The sequence below is a fragment of the Spodoptera frugiperda genome, chromosome 25 (genome assembly GCF_023101765.2).
Source record: "Spodoptera frugiperda isolate SF20-4 chromosome 25, AGI-APGP_CSIRO_Sfru_2.0, whole genome shotgun sequence".
In the NCBI taxonomy this organism is placed as follows: domain Eukaryota; kingdom Metazoa; phylum Arthropoda; class Insecta; order Lepidoptera; family Noctuidae; genus Spodoptera; species Spodoptera frugiperda.
This window is the reverse complement of record NC_064236.1, coordinates 15,160,866-15,179,283: the sequence shown is the minus strand read 5'-3', so window position 1 is coordinate 15,179,283 and position 18,418 is coordinate 15,160,866. Positions and strand designations below refer to the sequence as shown.

Here is an 18,418-nt window from a genome sequence, read left to right as displayed (position 1 = left end):
AGCGTACTTAATGGAGTGGATATTAACTCCGAGTCGGGATGGTTAAAGGTCATACTATCATACACACAGAAGGTTAATACACACAGAACAAGCATGGCTCTGGTTCAGCTCTAGCACGGCGTGGTTTCGAATTTTGGCTAACGCTAGCTACCACAGCATGCTTACGTCGAGCTGACTACTAGGTGCAAGCGCGCGATGCGGCTTAGCGAGCGGCTCGCTGTTGGCGAAGAGCAAGTACTTACATGGCCCGGCTGCTTCCAGTGTCGGGATGCTAAGAGCGTGTGGCGCGTCACCTTCAGCTTTTTTGTATTGACGTTATAAAATATAGCATAGGTACCAGATACGACTTTAAGTTCAAAAAAATTACAAGTTTATTACTGGGTTGGAGCGGTGCTCGTTAAGTGCGTTGTGTACCTTCAATGTAACTTAAAAAAAATGAATTTATTTTGTCTTTTCCGAAATCCAGGAACTTATTTTTTATTCGATAAATTTTAATGAGGCAGTAAAATTATTATTAATTCAAGATTCAGAAAACTAATAATTCAATAACAAAATCTATGACAAACGCCATTGAAACCCTTTAAATCATTTATAATTCATTGCTTACCACCCAACGTTTGTTACCACTCTTTAATTAACTCGAGTAAACAGAATACCTGTATTTATTATTGACATGGAACACATCACGTTGACGGTAATTATTAGTTATAGCCCCATGGAGTTTGAAATCGAGGTCTTACTAATTATGTCAATGAAGGCAATTGAAGAACTGATTTTACAGTATTGAATGGGTAAAAGCCTATCGTATAGCACCTAGGTAGGTATAATGCGCCACAATTTCATGTCTATCGATTATTAGATCTACATATTCATGTTTTTTTTTGCCATCGACACACGCTATAGTTGTCCATCCTCCATCATAATTTAGAAGACAGACCACAACTATGGACTTTTCACAAAACTTTTTGTTCTGCAGAATATACCTGTGAAATAAACTGCTGAAGGCTTTGCTTTGCCTGTGTTTTTTTTTTAATATGTACTGTTTATATTAATTCTCCACGGGCTGTGGGTCCATGTTTTCAGTTGCCTGTGTTATTTTTAAACCTAGATCCACCAAGGATAAAGGGTACCTTTTTAAAATGCTATCAACCCATTTATTGTGTTTGGTTTGGGGCTGATCGCTTACCATCCAGTGATAATAACGCAAATTAAAATTTTATTACTCGCGAAGAAGGTCATCTCCGAAGGTCTTTCGGAGACTGACGAAGGAACTCCTCAAAAAAGAACAGTTTGTTGATTCTGGTTTGGCTAACGTCCTTACTTAAGTAGAATGTTCTTTTTTAGTGAGAAGTTAGTAAGTCAACTTCGTCGTAACTTTAGAAACTCGAACAGAAAGACTATTTAAAAAATCTTTAGAAGTTAGAAGTGGTAATGATATTTTCATGACGTTTATATTGCTATATTTGTTTTACGTCTTTAAGATTAAACTATTTAGTTCCCAGTGTGCCATTTTATTATTATTATTCTATATTTCAATTATTGTTCTGATTTTTAGAAAAGTTTATCTCAGCAGTGTATTCATAATGTCAATTTTCGAAATCTCTGTGTTGTAAATTATTCTGAGTTATTTCTGTGTTAAGGTTCAATGTGTGGTGAAAGAAAACACAATTTAGGGCCCGTTATTTATTGATAAAGAGATTAAATATTTGATTACAATTTGATTATAATGCGATTAAATATGTTATTACAACTATTGATTAAACATTTTGCTACAATTATTGATTAAACATTTTGCTACAATTAATGATTAAATATTTTGACTACAATAAAATCTGGAATATACGAACTATTTTTTATGATCTAAATTAATCTTAGTGTAAAAATATACTTCGTAGAAATACATCAGTTCTAGAAAAATACAAGCGAAAGTGAGCCACCTTCGATTAGAAGAGTTCGATTGCATAATCCCTCTTTGTTTTCTCCCTTGTTTACGCACGGACAGATTCCATTTCACTAAGCGTTATGTAATAACTAATAAACAATGCAAGTATAGAACGCTTTTATAAAATATTTTCCAATTAAGATGTTAAATAAATACAAGTTCAATACGTAATTTACGTGTATTGGAGAGATTTCATTTATAAAAGCGTTCCAAATTGTATTCTCGCAAAATAATTTGTCTTCTTAATAATGTAGCATTTCTTATATAATCGATGTAAATATACGGCACGTCACCATAATTATACCAAAGCTATTTGATTGCGTCGAGTAAGTAACAATTTTTTTGTACATTTTTATATATTTTTTTGCTAGCTAACTTTTTCTGATCGCAATCAAATAGCTGGTTTTCTCGTAACATGTGAATCGATTTTCAATCCGCAAATATGGATACAAAAATATTTGGTTTCAATAACAGCATTTCATGTAAATATCTGCATTTTAAGTAAATAACTGTTTTTTTGTAAATAATTGTATTTTTTGTAAATATCTGTATTTTTGTAAATAATTGTATTTTTGTAAATATCTGTATTTTTGTAAATATCTGCATTATATGTAAATAACTGTATTTTATGAAAATAACTGCATTAAATTTTTATAAACTCTATTAACAAACTTTTGCTGATCGAATTATGTATCTTTAATGTTTCTAATTTCATCTTGTTACCTACTTCTACGTTGCGTATTTTTTTGGATATTTTATATACTTTTTTATTATTTTTTTTGTGTTTTTCGCATATTTTTTTTATCTACTCGTTACTTTACGTATTTTTTTGTATTCTTTTTATATATTTTTCAATTTTTTTTATATTTTTTATTATTTCTTTTTTAGTTTATTTTTGTGCTTTTCGATTAATTTTACGTATTTTTTTTTCCTTTTTGAACATAATTCGACCAGTAAAAATTTTAACAGCAATTTGTAACGACAACATGGATGGACAATGTTAGTAGGTACACTAGTATGATTATTACAGTGACGACATCACGGTAGGTATTAAGGCTCATACCTGTACGCCAGTCACTGTAATAACCTTTCTTTCTATAAAAATACACACGACAGCAGAGCAATTGCAGTCCATCCATTAAACTTTCTTAACCGTTATCCAACAACAAATCAAACCTTTTTTTTGTACATTTTTAATATTTTTTTCCTTTCACCGAATAGGATAGACTGCAATCAGTCTTATCTGTTCGCATTCTGCGTAAATTGTACTTCCCATTGCTCTTTCACAGTTTAGCACCCTTACAAACGCAATGTATTCTTACTACATATAAGTCTACCGTCGAACTAACTGTTATGGATAAATATTATAAGTAATAATCAACATCAACTAATAATGTCTACTGATTATATTAGTTATTATAATTATGCCTTTAGTCGGTCCTAGCAAGAGCACTGATGTGCAACCCGCACGGCTCTTGTTTCTCCACTCTGGAAGCTAATGAAGGCAAGCCAGAGGTGGGAGACCCTATCGTCTCTCCATTTTTCGCTCCAGACGGCCAATTAAGGCAAGCTGGAGATGAAGAACGGCGTTTCTCCCAGGAGCAATCGGTAGCTACGGGCCAATGGGGGGGCTCTCCCCAACACCTCTAAAGGTGACCTGCGTTCTGATTATAACTAAGTACCTATTGAATAATTGATTATAGTGGTATTTCAACCATTTGAAGCATACTACAGAAATTATTGTAAATAATCTTTGCACAGCCATGTGATGAACTAACGGATATCCGTTTTTTTTTGTTATCTATATTAAATTTACTAAAATTCTAAGTTATTTAAGTACGGACTAACAGAATGATGGATTATTAAATAAATTGCTCAAAAGCTAAGACGCTGTAAATCATGGATTTAGAAACCGAATGGCTGGCGAAAAATAGTCAAAATGTATAGTTTAGAAATCATATTTAAAATGTGTATTGAGTCCAGATTGACCTATTGCTTTTCTTGTGAATATACCAGTTCAGTTACAAACACCTTCAGAAACGACATTGTCGTCGTCCGTAAATGCATTGTAACTGTAAATATGATTGGTACTGAAAATATACATTTGTGTTATCCGATGCGTATCAATAGATTTTAATGGATCTGGGATCATGGAAATTAAGAGATCGTGTAGGCATAGTACAGTAAGCCAAATGGCTGCTTAGCGCTAATCGATCGAGAAAATAGTGAACTCAATGGGTGAGTATGACATTGAGATGGTTTCATCAAAATGTACAAAACTCATACATTGAGTTTTTTATTCTCTCAGTAGACTTCGGCTATTAGGCCAGTTCTCTCGAGATCACCAGTCAACAATGATTTTGTTCCAACGCATCTTCAAACGTAAATGTGCATCCGGATCTTAAACCTAACGGGCCCCATATTTTTTTTGTATTTTTTAAATTTTTTTTTGTCACTAGTTATTTAATAGTAATATAACTATTAATTATTAATTGAATTACAACTAAGCCCTTAAATAACAAGTTATTTCTAAATTTAAATCTAAAATCATTATATATGTAAATATAATAAAATTAATAGGTGAGTTTTTTTTTTATAATAAATCGTCTAAGACTATACGCGATTAAATATTTTTCTACGATTCTACATTTTCTAGTAAGAACCTGGAATATATGCTAGAGATTTTTAAACAAAAATTAAATCGTATTAACTAATTTTTTTAAGTTAAATTAGAATACCGTTTAGCAAATCAAGGTCAAATATTCATAGATTACTTTGAGCGTCTTCTTTAGCCCTAAGAAAATAAGTTATCATGTCTATTGGTAAGGGAAAAACGATGGTGGAATTTTTCTCAGCGGAAATGGTGTTCAGAGTCTGAAACAATATTTTTTGTTATACCTTTGAACATAGAATCGCACCTAGAAAAACAATATCAATCTAGCGGATAGGTGCCAAATACTGAAATCATCCGTCGAATCTTCTTGTTAAAGAAAATCAATCTTCTGTGGATAGGTGTATGAAACCGCAGGCGCCGATTTTTATCAAAACCTGTGTTTGGCTTTCTTCATGTGAGAGTCACCGAAGACCCAATCCCGCCCTCTCACCTATTAGACCTGTAGTACTGCGGGTGTCCATTAACGTCGTGGATTGCTTGCCATCAACCTATCCATTTGATTATGTGCTGCTCTAGACTTTATTAAAGTCCAACTGTGTCGTATTATCCGTTGTTCACTAAATTAGCTTTTGTAGGAAGAGCTAGACTGCCTTACCTGTAGATACCGCAGTTGTAGTGCGGCAGGACTGTCTCCAATGACCTCAGAGGCCTCCCGGAGGGCCCTTGAGGCCTTTTGCTCTCCCTCCGCGGCTATAACTTTGGCCCTAGCTTCCCTCGCAGCCTCAGCTTCAGCGGCCATAGCGCGTTGGAGCTGCACCGGCAGACGCACGTCTTTGCTAATGAAATAATTGTCTAATATTTATATTTGTTCTATAAAATTATTTATTAAAAAGATGTGAGAGCTGTGAAGTGTACTTTCTCGCGTCAATGTTTTTTAAATTAACTTGATAAGTTGACTACTCCGAAAAGAAATATCGAAAGTAACTCATATTAATTTTTGTAGTAAATGTATGTTCTTTTATTATTAATTGTCAGGTTTTAATAATATGTTGTTTTGAACAATGTTTTCGTTCCACCATACTACTTCCGTATACATAGTTTTCGGAGTCCGTATGCCATGCCTTGTTTTCGTTATCTCGATTTGGGATAGTAAATTTTTAGCACTTTCCAAAAATAGAGTAGATATAACTTTCCTTCAACAAAAATACCACATTCTGCCCGCATAATTAAAATATTTGCGATATTTGCACACGCGGCGAGTTCAGTGCGTGTATCCGCAAGCTGATTGCATTCTTTGTTCCAAATGATCCGCGTTGAGCCCGCATAGTAGTAGTGACGTGTGCGCCCAAATAATATTATTATGTCCTCGACTAAGGTGTGTAACAAGGTAATGTCATGAAAATTATATGTGAAATCACACACTTGTTAGTAGATTTGTGACATTTTCTTTTACATAGAGGCTTTACTTTGTTCAATGATAAACAGCTTTCTATTGCTTTTATTTCTGAAGACAAAAAGTAAAAGGTATGCTGTATGCATTTTAACTTTTACTGACTTTCTTACCATGGTCGGGCAAAAATATTTAACATATTTAATAAAACTGCTGTTAATTTGATGTAACATTATACTCGTGAACCTTAGTCCCCTCATGAATGAAAAGACACTATGACCAGGGGCCTTAGTCTGCTATTACAATTGTGTCAGAATGGTCGATCATTGAGCAGTGCAAGAAGGACGGAGCTATACAACCTACACAGCTATAGAAAGAAGAAGATAGATGATAGAAAGACACTAAAAAGGACTTACATTTCGACGCGTTCCACCTTGATGCCCCAGGCCTCAGTGGCCTCATCAAGCGAGAGCTGCATGGTGCCTGAGATGGTCTCACGTTCGCTTAAGATCTCATGGAGCGGGCGTGTCCCCATAGTGTTGCGGAGGGTTGTCTGAGCGAGGAGCCGAGTCGAGTGGTGTGCGTTTTCCACATTTGCTATAGATATGGTAGCATTGTGGACACGATAGTAAACCACAGCATCCACCGATACGGTTACTGAATCTTTGGTTAGGACCTGCAAATGGGGACTCTGGTAGATATGGTGTAGTATTCGAGTATTTGGTAAAGATACATTGTGTTATAGCACAATAATTATTGGTGTTACAACTTTGATCTCTGGCTTCAATTTTCTTTTGAATTATAGCGGTTTTATATGTATGTGTGAACCGTACAATGCTGCCAGTCTTCTGGGAAGGTTATCTAATAGTAGTGATGGTTGTGATTATGATCACTTTTCTTTTTGTGTTGATTTTTTTTTATATATATAAAATCGTAATTTTATAATTGGTTGTTCAATTACCTCTTGGGGCGGGATATCATATGTCCTGGTTCTGAGATCCACACGGGCGTAGGTGTCAATGCAGGGCAAAATGAAGAAGATCCCTAAAAATAAACAATTAATATTACCTACACTTCTTTTCTACCAGAATCTAATGATAATTGTTCCCATATTCTTCTTTTAAAAATTTTTAAGTACTAAGTTTAGCAATACTTACCTGGCCCTTTCGCCCCTCCTGATAGAAGCCGGCCCAACCGAAAGATGACAGCCCGTTCGTACTCTTGTACCACCTTCGAACAAAGAAACGTAAATTATAAACATCATCACCTAATTAATATCATAAATCTTCTTTATTTGGACCCTATATAACATTTTTCATATTAAACATCGTCATCATCATATCAGTCGTAAGAGGTCCACTACTGAGCATAGGCCCCAATGACTTCCAGATAAGTCAGAAGCGACCAGCTTTCGCCAGTACAAGGTTATTAAAAATTACAATGTTAATTTGGTCGTAATATTACTAAGTTAATAGATTATAAAATGATTTTTAAGAATAACTGCCTCGTTGGCCGAGTGGTTGCAAGTGCGACTGCCGGGCAAGGGGTCTCGGGTTCGATTCCCGGGTCGGGCGAAGTATTACTGGGCTTTTTTCGGTTTTTCGAAAATTTCTCAGTGGTAGCACGGAGTCTGGAAAATGTGCCCGGTATATGGTAATAGGCTCACCACCTATTACATGGGACTTACAACATAAATTGTGAAAAGTGGGTGTGCATTGTACAGTGGCATTACGTGCCATAATGTGCACCTCTGCCTACCCCATAATGCTTAATGGGGATTAAAGGCGTGACGATATGTATGTATGTATTTTAAGAATAAATGTACTTTTTATCCTGATAACGCAGGCGAAGTCGCTGGTAGCAGTTAGTACTATCTGTCTGTATAATATCGACATAGCGCAAGCAATAATTCAGTTAGACTGAGACTTATATTTTCATTCTTGGCTTTGGATCTAATTGGTAGGTGTAAAGTATTGAAAAACCTAATTGCAACTTTTCATTGTTGAGCAATGCAAGGACATGAAAGCAGGTTATAAAAATAAACTATTAATAATTTTAACTTATTAATTCGGAAATGATATGTCATTTCAAATAGCCATTTGTTTACGCAATCTATGTTCATTAATTCGCAATGCACATTTAGTATAAACATGTACCTAAAACACATATGAAATATTTATTTAACAGTAGATTGGTGTTGTGAACATTTTTAATATAAAATCCATGAACTGAAAGGATTCATACCCAGTCTATACTCCTATTGTTAATAGTGCACACAGAGAACAATACGCGTCATGTAAACGGAACCATGCAGGTTGAAAAATGCAATCGAAAACATATTCCAGTGGTTCCATTCAATACCGAAACCCGGTGAAAAGATTCCAGATAAACCGAATGCATGTTAGTTTTTAAAACCCGTGAATGTGTCCTACATTCACGGGTTTTAAAAACTAAACGCGGAATGGAAAAATAACCAGTGTTGCAAACCTTGTTTGCACTCCATCAGTTCGTTGTGATTCAATAAAATCTATTCAACTGTAACCTCGTTCTGAAGTACGTTAGTGGCACATCGTCGATGCAATAGGCTGCCAGTTTGATATCCGTTTGGAAACTAGAAAATCTTTTCTAAGTTTTGAATATTTCATTTCATACATATCCTTTGAACGGAACACCGCTCTTAGACGCGACTATCTATTTACCGTTAGTGCTTACAAATCGATTTATTCAAACATTTTCATGTTACTGAAAAAAAATGTAACGACTATATAGAAATAGCCTATTTAAACGCTGGCATACGTTCACATGTCATTACGAGTATACGAGTCGATACCGATATCATGACAGGTCTATCGGATCCTCGTGGACTGTCGGACGACAAAGTTATCGTGCGAACAGTCGCATCGAAACGATTTTATCGAAGATATGTGAAAACACCACAAAATGTACATTAATCGGATATCGGTTATTATTATCCGATATTGGATCGAATAATTTGAAATCGGATTGTTTCTCCTCGAATATAATTTGGTATTCATTTTCATATATTATTATGAGTGAGTTTAATTATATCTAGTGTTTGATTTTTAATTAATCACCTTACGACTAACTTACTCTCATAACAAATGGCGCACCCTATTCTGCAAGCCTAACTGTTTACTCTATAATCCTTAATGTTTGATTGTACCATGCAAAAGCAACGCCTTGTGGGCTCCACTTACGATCGAAAGTGCAACTTTATTTCAGCAAGTGAATTGAACATCATTATTTCACCAGAAGTGCACGTTTCTCATATGGAAAGATGTTTGTAATGAATGCATGCTATGGCTATCCCTACTATCGATGCATCGCATATTTGAGCTGCGCATCTTCCTCGCACAGCTACATAGCTTAGTATCAGTGGAAACGGTCACATAGTTTCACAGCTTAGCTATTACATCTTCGTAGCATAGCTACATAGCACATCTTTGGTGGAAAAGCACCCTTAGGATCTATAATATATCGAAAATAGTTAGATTGCCCTTATTTCTAAAACGGACGTATAGACTGCGGCCGTTGCAGTAGAAAATCTCGGTTCTTCCGATGACACTAATGTAATTACTGCCTTTCTTGTGGGATAAAAGCGTACGCTTTTTGATCCTAGCAGACTAAGTGGCTGCTAGCAATAGTAAATGGATATCAAATGGAATAGGACGCATTCAAACGTACTATGCCGATAGTAGATAGTATAATTGAATCATGACCTATTTGTGCTATAAGTCGTTTAAAATTGCCACAGGACTTCGCACGTTTTAAAAGTTGAGCTAGTATTGCCAATAGGGTTAGGAGTTCTATGTATTTTCTTTGTCAGCCTAATGATCTTTATTAAGATGTAAACGTGAATTATATAATATTCGGTGTCTATTAAATGAATGATAAGAAGGTCGTTGCCATAGAAAAGTGTGTTTACGTAAATATCAAATACAATCAGGTCGATATTAATACGAGTGGGTGTAATTATGTACAATCGTCCAATTTAAATATACTGGTCGGTCATAAGCTTATTTTGTTACCGACAAAAAATGACAATTGTACCTAATTATGATAAATTTGTTACATTATTCCTTATATTTATTTAAGATTCTCTATAATTATATTTTTAAATATTACTTATAAAATAACATTTAAAAATATAAAAATAGAAGCCGACTAGTAGCGGGAGCATGGTCCAATGGTAATTTGTTTTTTACCCGACTGCGCCAGAAGGAGGGTTATGTTTTTCGAGAGTATGTATGTATGTATGTATGTATGTATGTATGTATGTATGTATGTATAATTGTTTGGCACGCTCTGCAGCCTAAACGGCTTGATGGATTTTGACTTGAGAGGTGTCGTTAGATTCGTATTAACTGTGAGAGTGACACTGGATATATCAAAATGTTTAAAAAAACAAAATGGCGGATTTTTGGCGCCAAATTCGAATATTGCTCACTCTCTAGCCCAAACGACTAGATGGATTTTGACTTAAGAGGTGTCGTTAGATTCGTATTTACTGTGAGAGTGACATTGGATATATCAAAATGTGTAAAAAAACAAAATGGCGGATTTTTGGCGCCAAATTCGAATATTGCCCATTCTCTAGCCTGAACGACTCGATGGATTTCGGCATCGACTCGAGGGGTCGTTTGATTCGTATTTACTGTGACAGTGACTCTAGATATATCAAAATATAATAAATAATAAAACTAAAAGAAAATAAAATAAAAAAAGGTAATTTAAAAAACTAAAAAACCCGACTGCGTTTCTTTATAACATGAAAATGAAAAAACCCTAAAACAAGAATACAAGAAAAATTTAAGCAGTCGGGACCCATTCTAAATATTATGTTTTCTAGAATTATGGCTTTCTAGAATGGGTCCCGACTGCTTAAATTTTTCTTGTATTCTTGTTTTAGGGTTTTTTCATTTTCATGTTATAAAGAAACGCAGTCGGGTTTTTTAGTTTTTTAAATTACCTTTTTTTATTTTATTTTCTTTTAGTTTTATTATTTATTTATTATGATAATTGTTCAAAATAGGTGCAACCTAAAAACATAATGATCGTTTAGACATCGTGTTTTGTTTTTGTTCAGTAACATAGTATGGTACTGTACATGTATAGATACTTATTTTTTATATTTAATAAGTCAGTGTTTGGTCACTAATTGCCTTGTAATAATCGATTATCTGGTCAACGATTTAGCAAGCATGCCGTGCCATTATGAGCAAAACATATTCGCTTGAGACTTTCAACAAAAAAAGGAGTTATACTATTTTGTTCCTGGCTATTAGTGTTTATTTTATTTAAGGATTTTATCATAATTAATAACGTCAACTTAAAAACTACAAACTTATGATCTTCGTTTAATAGCTAGATTAACTAACTTATATATTTTTAGACTACCTTTGGGTAAAATCGGCATAGTATCGTGTCAAACGCGAGCCTATGACATATTACACATACACACAGAGGACATACATACCCTTACGTAAACTGGTCATATAGTAGTCGCGTTTCGACCTATCGATTTATTTTTACTCGGAATATGAACTTTTATCACGTGTCAAAAGGTTGTTATTAAATAGTTTAGTTAATGCCTTTGTAGTTTGTATTTGTGTATTGGATTTTAGAATATATATTTTTTTTATTTAAATGTTGTATAGTAGCGGATTGTTTAAGTTAACAAACTTTTGTTTGAAATTTATTACAAAAGTTAAAATATAATCTTAACATTTCAAAAATCGTGAAGTGTTTTCTGAGAATCGTAACGAAACATTTTTTAAATTAGAAATAGTATGCTTAAATTATTATAATTCTAATTAATGAATAATTAGCAAACTAAACCAACTTTGAAACACATTTTAATTCCAAAACACCCTACCCCTTGCTAAGTCATTTTATAGGTACAGTGAATGGTGAGCATAATGATGTCTCAAATCCAATACCAGAAAAACTACAGACTTCGATGGTTCGAAGTACTGCTCGAGCTCCAAAGTATTTCGAAGTTATATTTGAATGTATAAATTAATGAATGAAAACTAAACCAAAAGGTATCTATTACAGAAAACTTCCGTACAAACCCATCAGGTATGATCTTCTTCCAAAAGTAGTAACGAAGCTATGACGTTTCGAATGTATAAAATAATGAATGAAAACTGAATCAAAAGGTATCTATTATTTGTATAATAGATACCTTTTGATTCAGTTTCTTCTGTACAAACCCATCAGGTGTGCTCTTTTTCCAATAGGAGAAGGTAAGTAGCCTTGATTTGAACCCCTTTAATTAATTAATATGTTTGTATACCCGAAGGTCAATATTTTCTCTCAGTCTAGTGAGGGTTGGGTTCGACAAAGGTGGAGATTATATACCTACTAGAAACACAGAGCGGGTCATACAAGAAGGGTATGAAATATATGTGAGATGGCGAAGAGATTTGTGTACTAATTGATACGAAAAGGTGTGTAAGTACTTATTTTGTTTTAGTAAAGTTTCTTACCCTATATTTGTTGGAGAAGTGAATAAAGAGTTGAGAGGTAACTTTGGAATTGAAACATATTTAGATGTAAAGTTCTTCGTTCGTCTCAAAATCGACACCTTCAGTGTGTCTCTCATCGCACTGACTTCCTTCACTCTTCTTTTTTCATTCAAGCTGTTCTTCTGTGGAATGCGCTCCCCAAGGAGATCAGAGTGGCAAAAAATCGCAGTTCCTTTAAATTTAAAGTCCGCGAGCATATAATGAAAGATTGGCAGACTCAAGACAATTGAGGAAATTGAGGATACTTATTTCTCCATTATGTGTATGTATATGTATGTAATGTGTATTACATGTATTGTATGTATTATAATATGTATTATATATGTATTATATATTGTATTGTATTCTTATATTATTATGTATTGTACATTGTATTTTTATATTTATTCTTTTGTGCCTGTGTTTTGGCTTTGCATCGGTCCGCTTCATTTCTCTGCACTACCCAATGGTTGACTGTTAGAGATTGCCTTAAGGCATTAAGTCCGCCATTCACTGTATTTGTGATGAAGAAATAAATAAATAAATAAATAAAGTTAAGAAATATCGCTGTATATACATAATACCGCTATATATATATATAGGTAGTAAACTTATTCATATTTATAAAGTATTCAAAGTTTATTGAAAAACTCACTAAGTGACGATTTGACTTAAATCCTTGAAAACTTTTTTTTTAAACTTTGTCTCACTGTAGGCTTTTACTCTTGTTTCGTGGTTGCGTTTACAAAAATACAATTTCACATGCACATGACACCCAGACCCGAAATAACAATTTATGGATCAAACAAATAGTTGCTCCGTGCGGGAAGTTGCCTACTTGAATTTGAGTTTTTTCATTAGCATTTTCCAAGTTATACTATTCTACGACTATAGTAAGTGTAGGAGAGCCATGCTTTGGCACGAATGGGTCGGCTCGACCGGAGTGATACAACGGCCTCACAGAAAACCGACGCGAAACAACGCTCTTGTATATAATAAACTATCCTATGTGTTTTTAGGTGTCCTATGTGGTTCTACCTAGCTCAAGAGCGGATTGCGTGACAAATTCAACCGTACTCATTTAGGAGGAAATTTCAGAGGATTTTAAAAGCGGATAGAACGAGTGCGCTTTTGTAGATGGTATGATAGCAAATAACTAAAGTGTAAGGCGGCTATTTGGATCAACGTCAATAATTGAGGCGACGCCAAAAGATGAGCGGTTGCGAAGATAACAGCCTACTCCGGTTCTCGAATCCGAAATTTTGGTTTCATTTTCGGCCGTAGTTTTTATTGATTTACTAATTAAAATGCTTAAAATAACGTTTTATTTTTAATTTCATATCAAAAATTTAAAACCCAATTATTTATCTTAATTTCATTCGTTAATTTTTGTTCACAAAAGTTCGCAATACTTAAATAGAATTGTAGTATGCTATCTGCGAAGTTTGGGACGAAACTTCGTTTTTCTTTGAATTAGAGTAGGCCCCCAGGAGCTGAGGCGGAAGCGAGTAGATAGAAGTAAATCAGTATCGTATATAGCTATACTATCAAATATTTATTAAAGAGGTTCCGGTACTAATATTGTTATTGGAACTAAACAAACACAACAACTTATTATCTGTTCAATAGCACTGTTTACATTGATTTTCATTTTTCACTACCTACTATTTTGGAACTACCTGTATTCAACGTGGCGTTGCAAGGGCGCTTTTGATTACCTCGTAGCATTCATTTCTACCTCTTTATGTGTCTTTAGGGCGGCAAGCCAAGGTCATAGAGGGTGCACTGTGTGTGTATACCGTCTTTGAGACTCAAGCAAGCAATCAAATAAATTAGTCAGCATCTCTAAGGGATTACTTAATAAGTGGAGTGTCTTAGCAAGGGTTGTTTCTTATTTTGTACGTGGTATTCACCCACACTCATTGAATAAGGTGAACCGACGTGTGCAACTAATCTCTATGTATAAAAATAAATTGCTGTTCATTAGTCTCTAATTTGAGAACGGCTAGACTAATTTGGAATGTTTTGGCCTTAAATTATTTGTGGAAGTGCAGGGAAGGTTTAACAGGTGAGAACATAATATTTTAGGTGGTATGAAGTTTGCCGGGTCAGTTAATTTGAAATAAAAATATTGTTTTTAAAAATTATACTAATGGTTTAAAATTTTAGTGAAAGGGTGTGCTTTTTGAGAGTTCAGGAAAAAAATCTGCAATTTCTAAATCTCTAATGAGAGTGAAGTGGCGTACAAAGGTAGGAATGAAAATTAGCTGAAGTTTCTTGTGTTACGCTAGAGACAATAAATTTAGCTCGGTATATTTTTCTTTTAAAGGAAAGAAGAGTAAAGCAGTTATTTCCAGACACAAGGAGGTCAAGTGGTGTAAATATAATATATTTTAAAGTCATAAAAAGTTTCAAAGACGTTTTTGAAATGAGCGATATAAAGTTAAGTAAATCACACCGATATGTATCAATAATAAAACGATTATCGATTTTGTTTGAAAACTTCTCTTATACGTGATGATTATTTATGGTATTCATATTGGCATTGAGGTCAATCAACTTATGTGTGAACTGGAACACCTGATGTCCGACTAAATTATTCATAAAACGTATGACATTTGGAGGCGTTCACGGCCCGAAGTTTCGTTTATTTTCTTCGAAGATATTATGGAAAATTCTATGTTCCACTTTATTTGTTAGACAAGGATATATCAAAGTTGGTAGTTGTTAAAGACACGTTGTACGAGAAACGATTGAAACTTTTTAGTAAATCTATTCTTTTGAAGTGATTTTATTTTACGTTGTCTGTTTATTGATATAGTCTTTTTCTTTAGCTAACTAGCTAGCTTTAGCTTACTAGCTAGCTAGCTAGCTAGCTAGCTAGTTAGCTAAAGCTTAGCTAAGCTAACTAGCTTTAAGTTGAAAACTGTATGCCACTATTATCTTTAGCTAAGTAAAATGAAAATTCTATGTGAAAAATATTCTCGTGCGAAATAGTATGTCATTAATTATTACGTTTAATTACACGATTTTTTACAGTAGTTGAATTAGAATACATAGGACCATATAAGAGACAGGTATATAGATCTCAGTTATTAAAATTTAATTTTAAGAGAACACATCTGTACAATAACATAATTTTAAAACAGTGAAATGTTATAAAATTATCGCGCATTGCTTGTTATTCAAAGAAAACTTATTGACGTAGACTTAGGGTTGAAAATCGCGGTTAGCTTCGCAGTTTATAGGCAATCGGGATGATTGCATCTCAAGTGATTTCGCTATCAGAGAGTTGACCTACTATACAGATAATACCATTGTCCGGCTTAGGTCCTTAAAATGAGTATAAATATTTTTCTGCTCACAAAAGGCAGTAATATAATAGGCTATTATAAAATAATGATGTATGTAGTGTATTTAATTATTTAATCTTCCTAGTTTCCATGGGACATAGTACTGCGTGCTTATTATATATTTATGCACCGATCGATATAATATACGTGTTTATTGTCACCGACCGCCTGCCGATAATTTGTCGGACAACGCGTAACTATTAAAAATACGAGTACTATCACATATAGAAAAATTCGAATGTTTTTTTCATATTTAATAATTTTGTTGTTCTTATACTCGTATTATGTGTTTTTTTAAAGGAAATACACGTCTGTAAAAATACTTCGAGAATATTTTAAATTAAAAATAAAATCAGATAACATTTTTTTTCTGAAGTTTAAAATGTAACATCACTCCTCTTAATTCTTGAAGCGGCTAGCAGACTGAGATGCACGTAATTATACAAAGATCCACTTTTCACCAGTTATGTAATTGTGTTTTATGTCATAGTGGTGAATTTTAAAATAGATTATTTTAACACTTATTTCGGAAAAAAATGTATTGGTTTACGGACTTGCAACGCGCACAAAAAACCTGTTCAATGAAATATCTTGAAAAATAACACGACAGATTATATTTCACTAATTCGAAGAAAATAGCACTTCCACGTGCTAAGTAATGATGGTAATTTCTAAATTAGTTATATGTTCACAAATATTGACCCTCGTGTGACGGCCTGTCGACCGAGTGGCCCATATAGGGAGCACAGCGCGTCCAATTTACAGGAGAATAATTCTGGGTTCGATTCGGAAATTCTCGCAAGCACTTTCCAGGACTTTGAAAATAATAATGTGAAGTTCTGCCTACCCTGTTAGGGACTTAGGCAGAAAATATGAAACAATTTGGTTTTAGAAATTGACTTTGCCGCGAGCAGCGTACAAAATTAAATGTGTGCTCGCCATAGCACGTTCGCTGGGACATCACCACAATTTTCGGGCGCGAGCTAGATAAAAAAAGACACAGGTAAATCATTTTATTTAATTTACAAATTCCAAGGATTTTATTACCGAAAGACAAAATAATAATAACTAGTATTTAAAAAAAACATTACTTGGAATTTGCAAATTAAAAAATATTTGCGACACTTACCTTGAAGCAGATGAAGAGCGAAAACGGCATAGTCAAGCAGACCAGCACCCACGACAGGAACACCAGGATCTTGCCGCATGTTCGACTCTCAGAGTCCGCCTCCTCGTTTACTGAAAAATACCAACCATTTAAAAAAAATAATCACAAAAAACACAATTAAAATTCCAAAACACTTTAACAAAAATCCTAGAAAACTGCTCACTGCTGTTAGTAATTGTCGGATACAATTGCTGTCGACTCGACATTTCCATCATAATTTAGAAACATTTAGTAAACGTAACCTCCATGCGCTGCCGGCAAGCGTCTGGTATTTACTGGCCCTGCATGCCCACTGTGCCTTATTAAACATTCACGTGGGAACCCGAAGGTGGAAACTACCACAAGTCTTTAGAAAAAAATTAAAATAATTATAAATGAAGTAATAATTTCACTCACCTGGCTCAGCCACCACCACGGTGGTGGACTCTGAGTAGCGCGCCAGTTTGACGGATTTACATGGCGTTGGCGTGTTAACTGAACGAGGGCACCGAAAGGACTGATAGCAGAGAGAAAGCGATGTGGCAGGAAGAACTAGAGCTACGAAGCAAAATAAACTCCGCGGCCGGGCCACTGTTGCTTTTATATGGTCCAAAGGCCATCACTGCACTTGCGCAGGTCTTACGCGATATCATATATATGACACAGATTTCCTTTGCTCTCATTGGTCCGCTGGATTGCATTATTATGTAGAGGAGTGGAGTTTTGAGATTTTGGCTCCTCCTTCTTGTAAACTCGAAGCGTTACGTACGATGTAAATAATGGCAACGTTTTCACTTCGTAGTAGGGGAAATACTTCACGGCTCTAGTTTATAATAACTAAGCAAACAGTATAACTAATGTCCAGTCACTTTGCTATTATATATTATTTATTTAAACGTATTTGTGATATATTGTTATGATGTGCTTTGCCTTTGTGCTGTGGATTATAGAAAGCAACCTTGACCACATATTGCGATGCAAAAATCGTTCGATAGTTTGACCTTTACTAGTCCATGATTATCGGATCATTATTTATTTTTTTTCTGTTTGAGTGACGTGTTTTTAAGTAGAAAACTTATTATATTATCATATTAGATGTAAATATTATGCAACATGAGAGTTTGCGTTGAGTACTTAAAACATTTTTGACAATTCTTCAGCTTTTTCCAACGATTTTCTTTTTTATTATGATGATATTTCGTATGTATATATTAAAGCATTAGATTAATAAAATATAATCTCTATGAACTTGAACACTCAGGCTAAAAGTATTAAGCAAGGATAATTCCCAAGTGTATTCCATTCTTGCTTACTCTTTCATATAGTGCGAAAACTTACGACGATAGCCAATAGACCGAAAAAACAAACACACTAGTCAGATTACTTAAAAACTTTTATTAAAAAAGTACAAACATGCTTTAGAATCCAATAACTTAGTCTAA

General features: G+C 34.2%; 1 protein-coding gene and 1 long non-coding RNA gene across 4 annotated transcripts in view; one reads left to right on the top strand and one right to left on the bottom strand.

Annotated features, from left to right (window-relative positions):
• LOC118266597 (band 7 protein AGAP004871) overlaps positions 1–17,616 on the bottom strand; it is a 135,304-nt gene extending 117,688 nt beyond the window's left edge. The window contains exons 1-7 of one of the 3 annotated variants that reach the window (XM_035580041.2): positions 17,161–17,277; positions 16,959–17,068; positions 7,104–7,176; positions 6,908–6,990; positions 6,363–6,622; positions 5,212–5,392; positions 1,669–4,816 (exon numbers count right to left, since the gene is read on the bottom strand). In XM_035580041.2, the coding sequence (XP_035435934.1) occupies positions 4,706–4,816; positions 5,212–5,392; positions 6,363–6,622; positions 6,908–6,990; positions 7,104–7,176; positions 16,959–17,068; positions 17,161–17,212 (870 nt within the window). In that variant the 5' untranslated portion in view covers positions 17,213–17,277 and the 3' untranslated portion in view covers positions 1,669–4,705. Of the gene's footprint in view, positions 1–1,668; positions 4,817–5,211; positions 5,393–6,362; positions 6,623–6,907; positions 6,991–7,103; positions 7,177–16,958; positions 17,069–17,160; positions 17,278–17,393 lie in introns of those variants that run through there. The other 2 variants (XM_050703985.1, XM_050703984.1) reach the window with 2 other exon arrangements.
• Positions 1–18,418, top strand: part of LOC126912343 (uncharacterized) — a 62,051-nt gene that overhangs the window by 1,223 nt on the left and 42,410 nt on the right. The gene's annotated exons all lie outside the window — the stretch shown is intronic.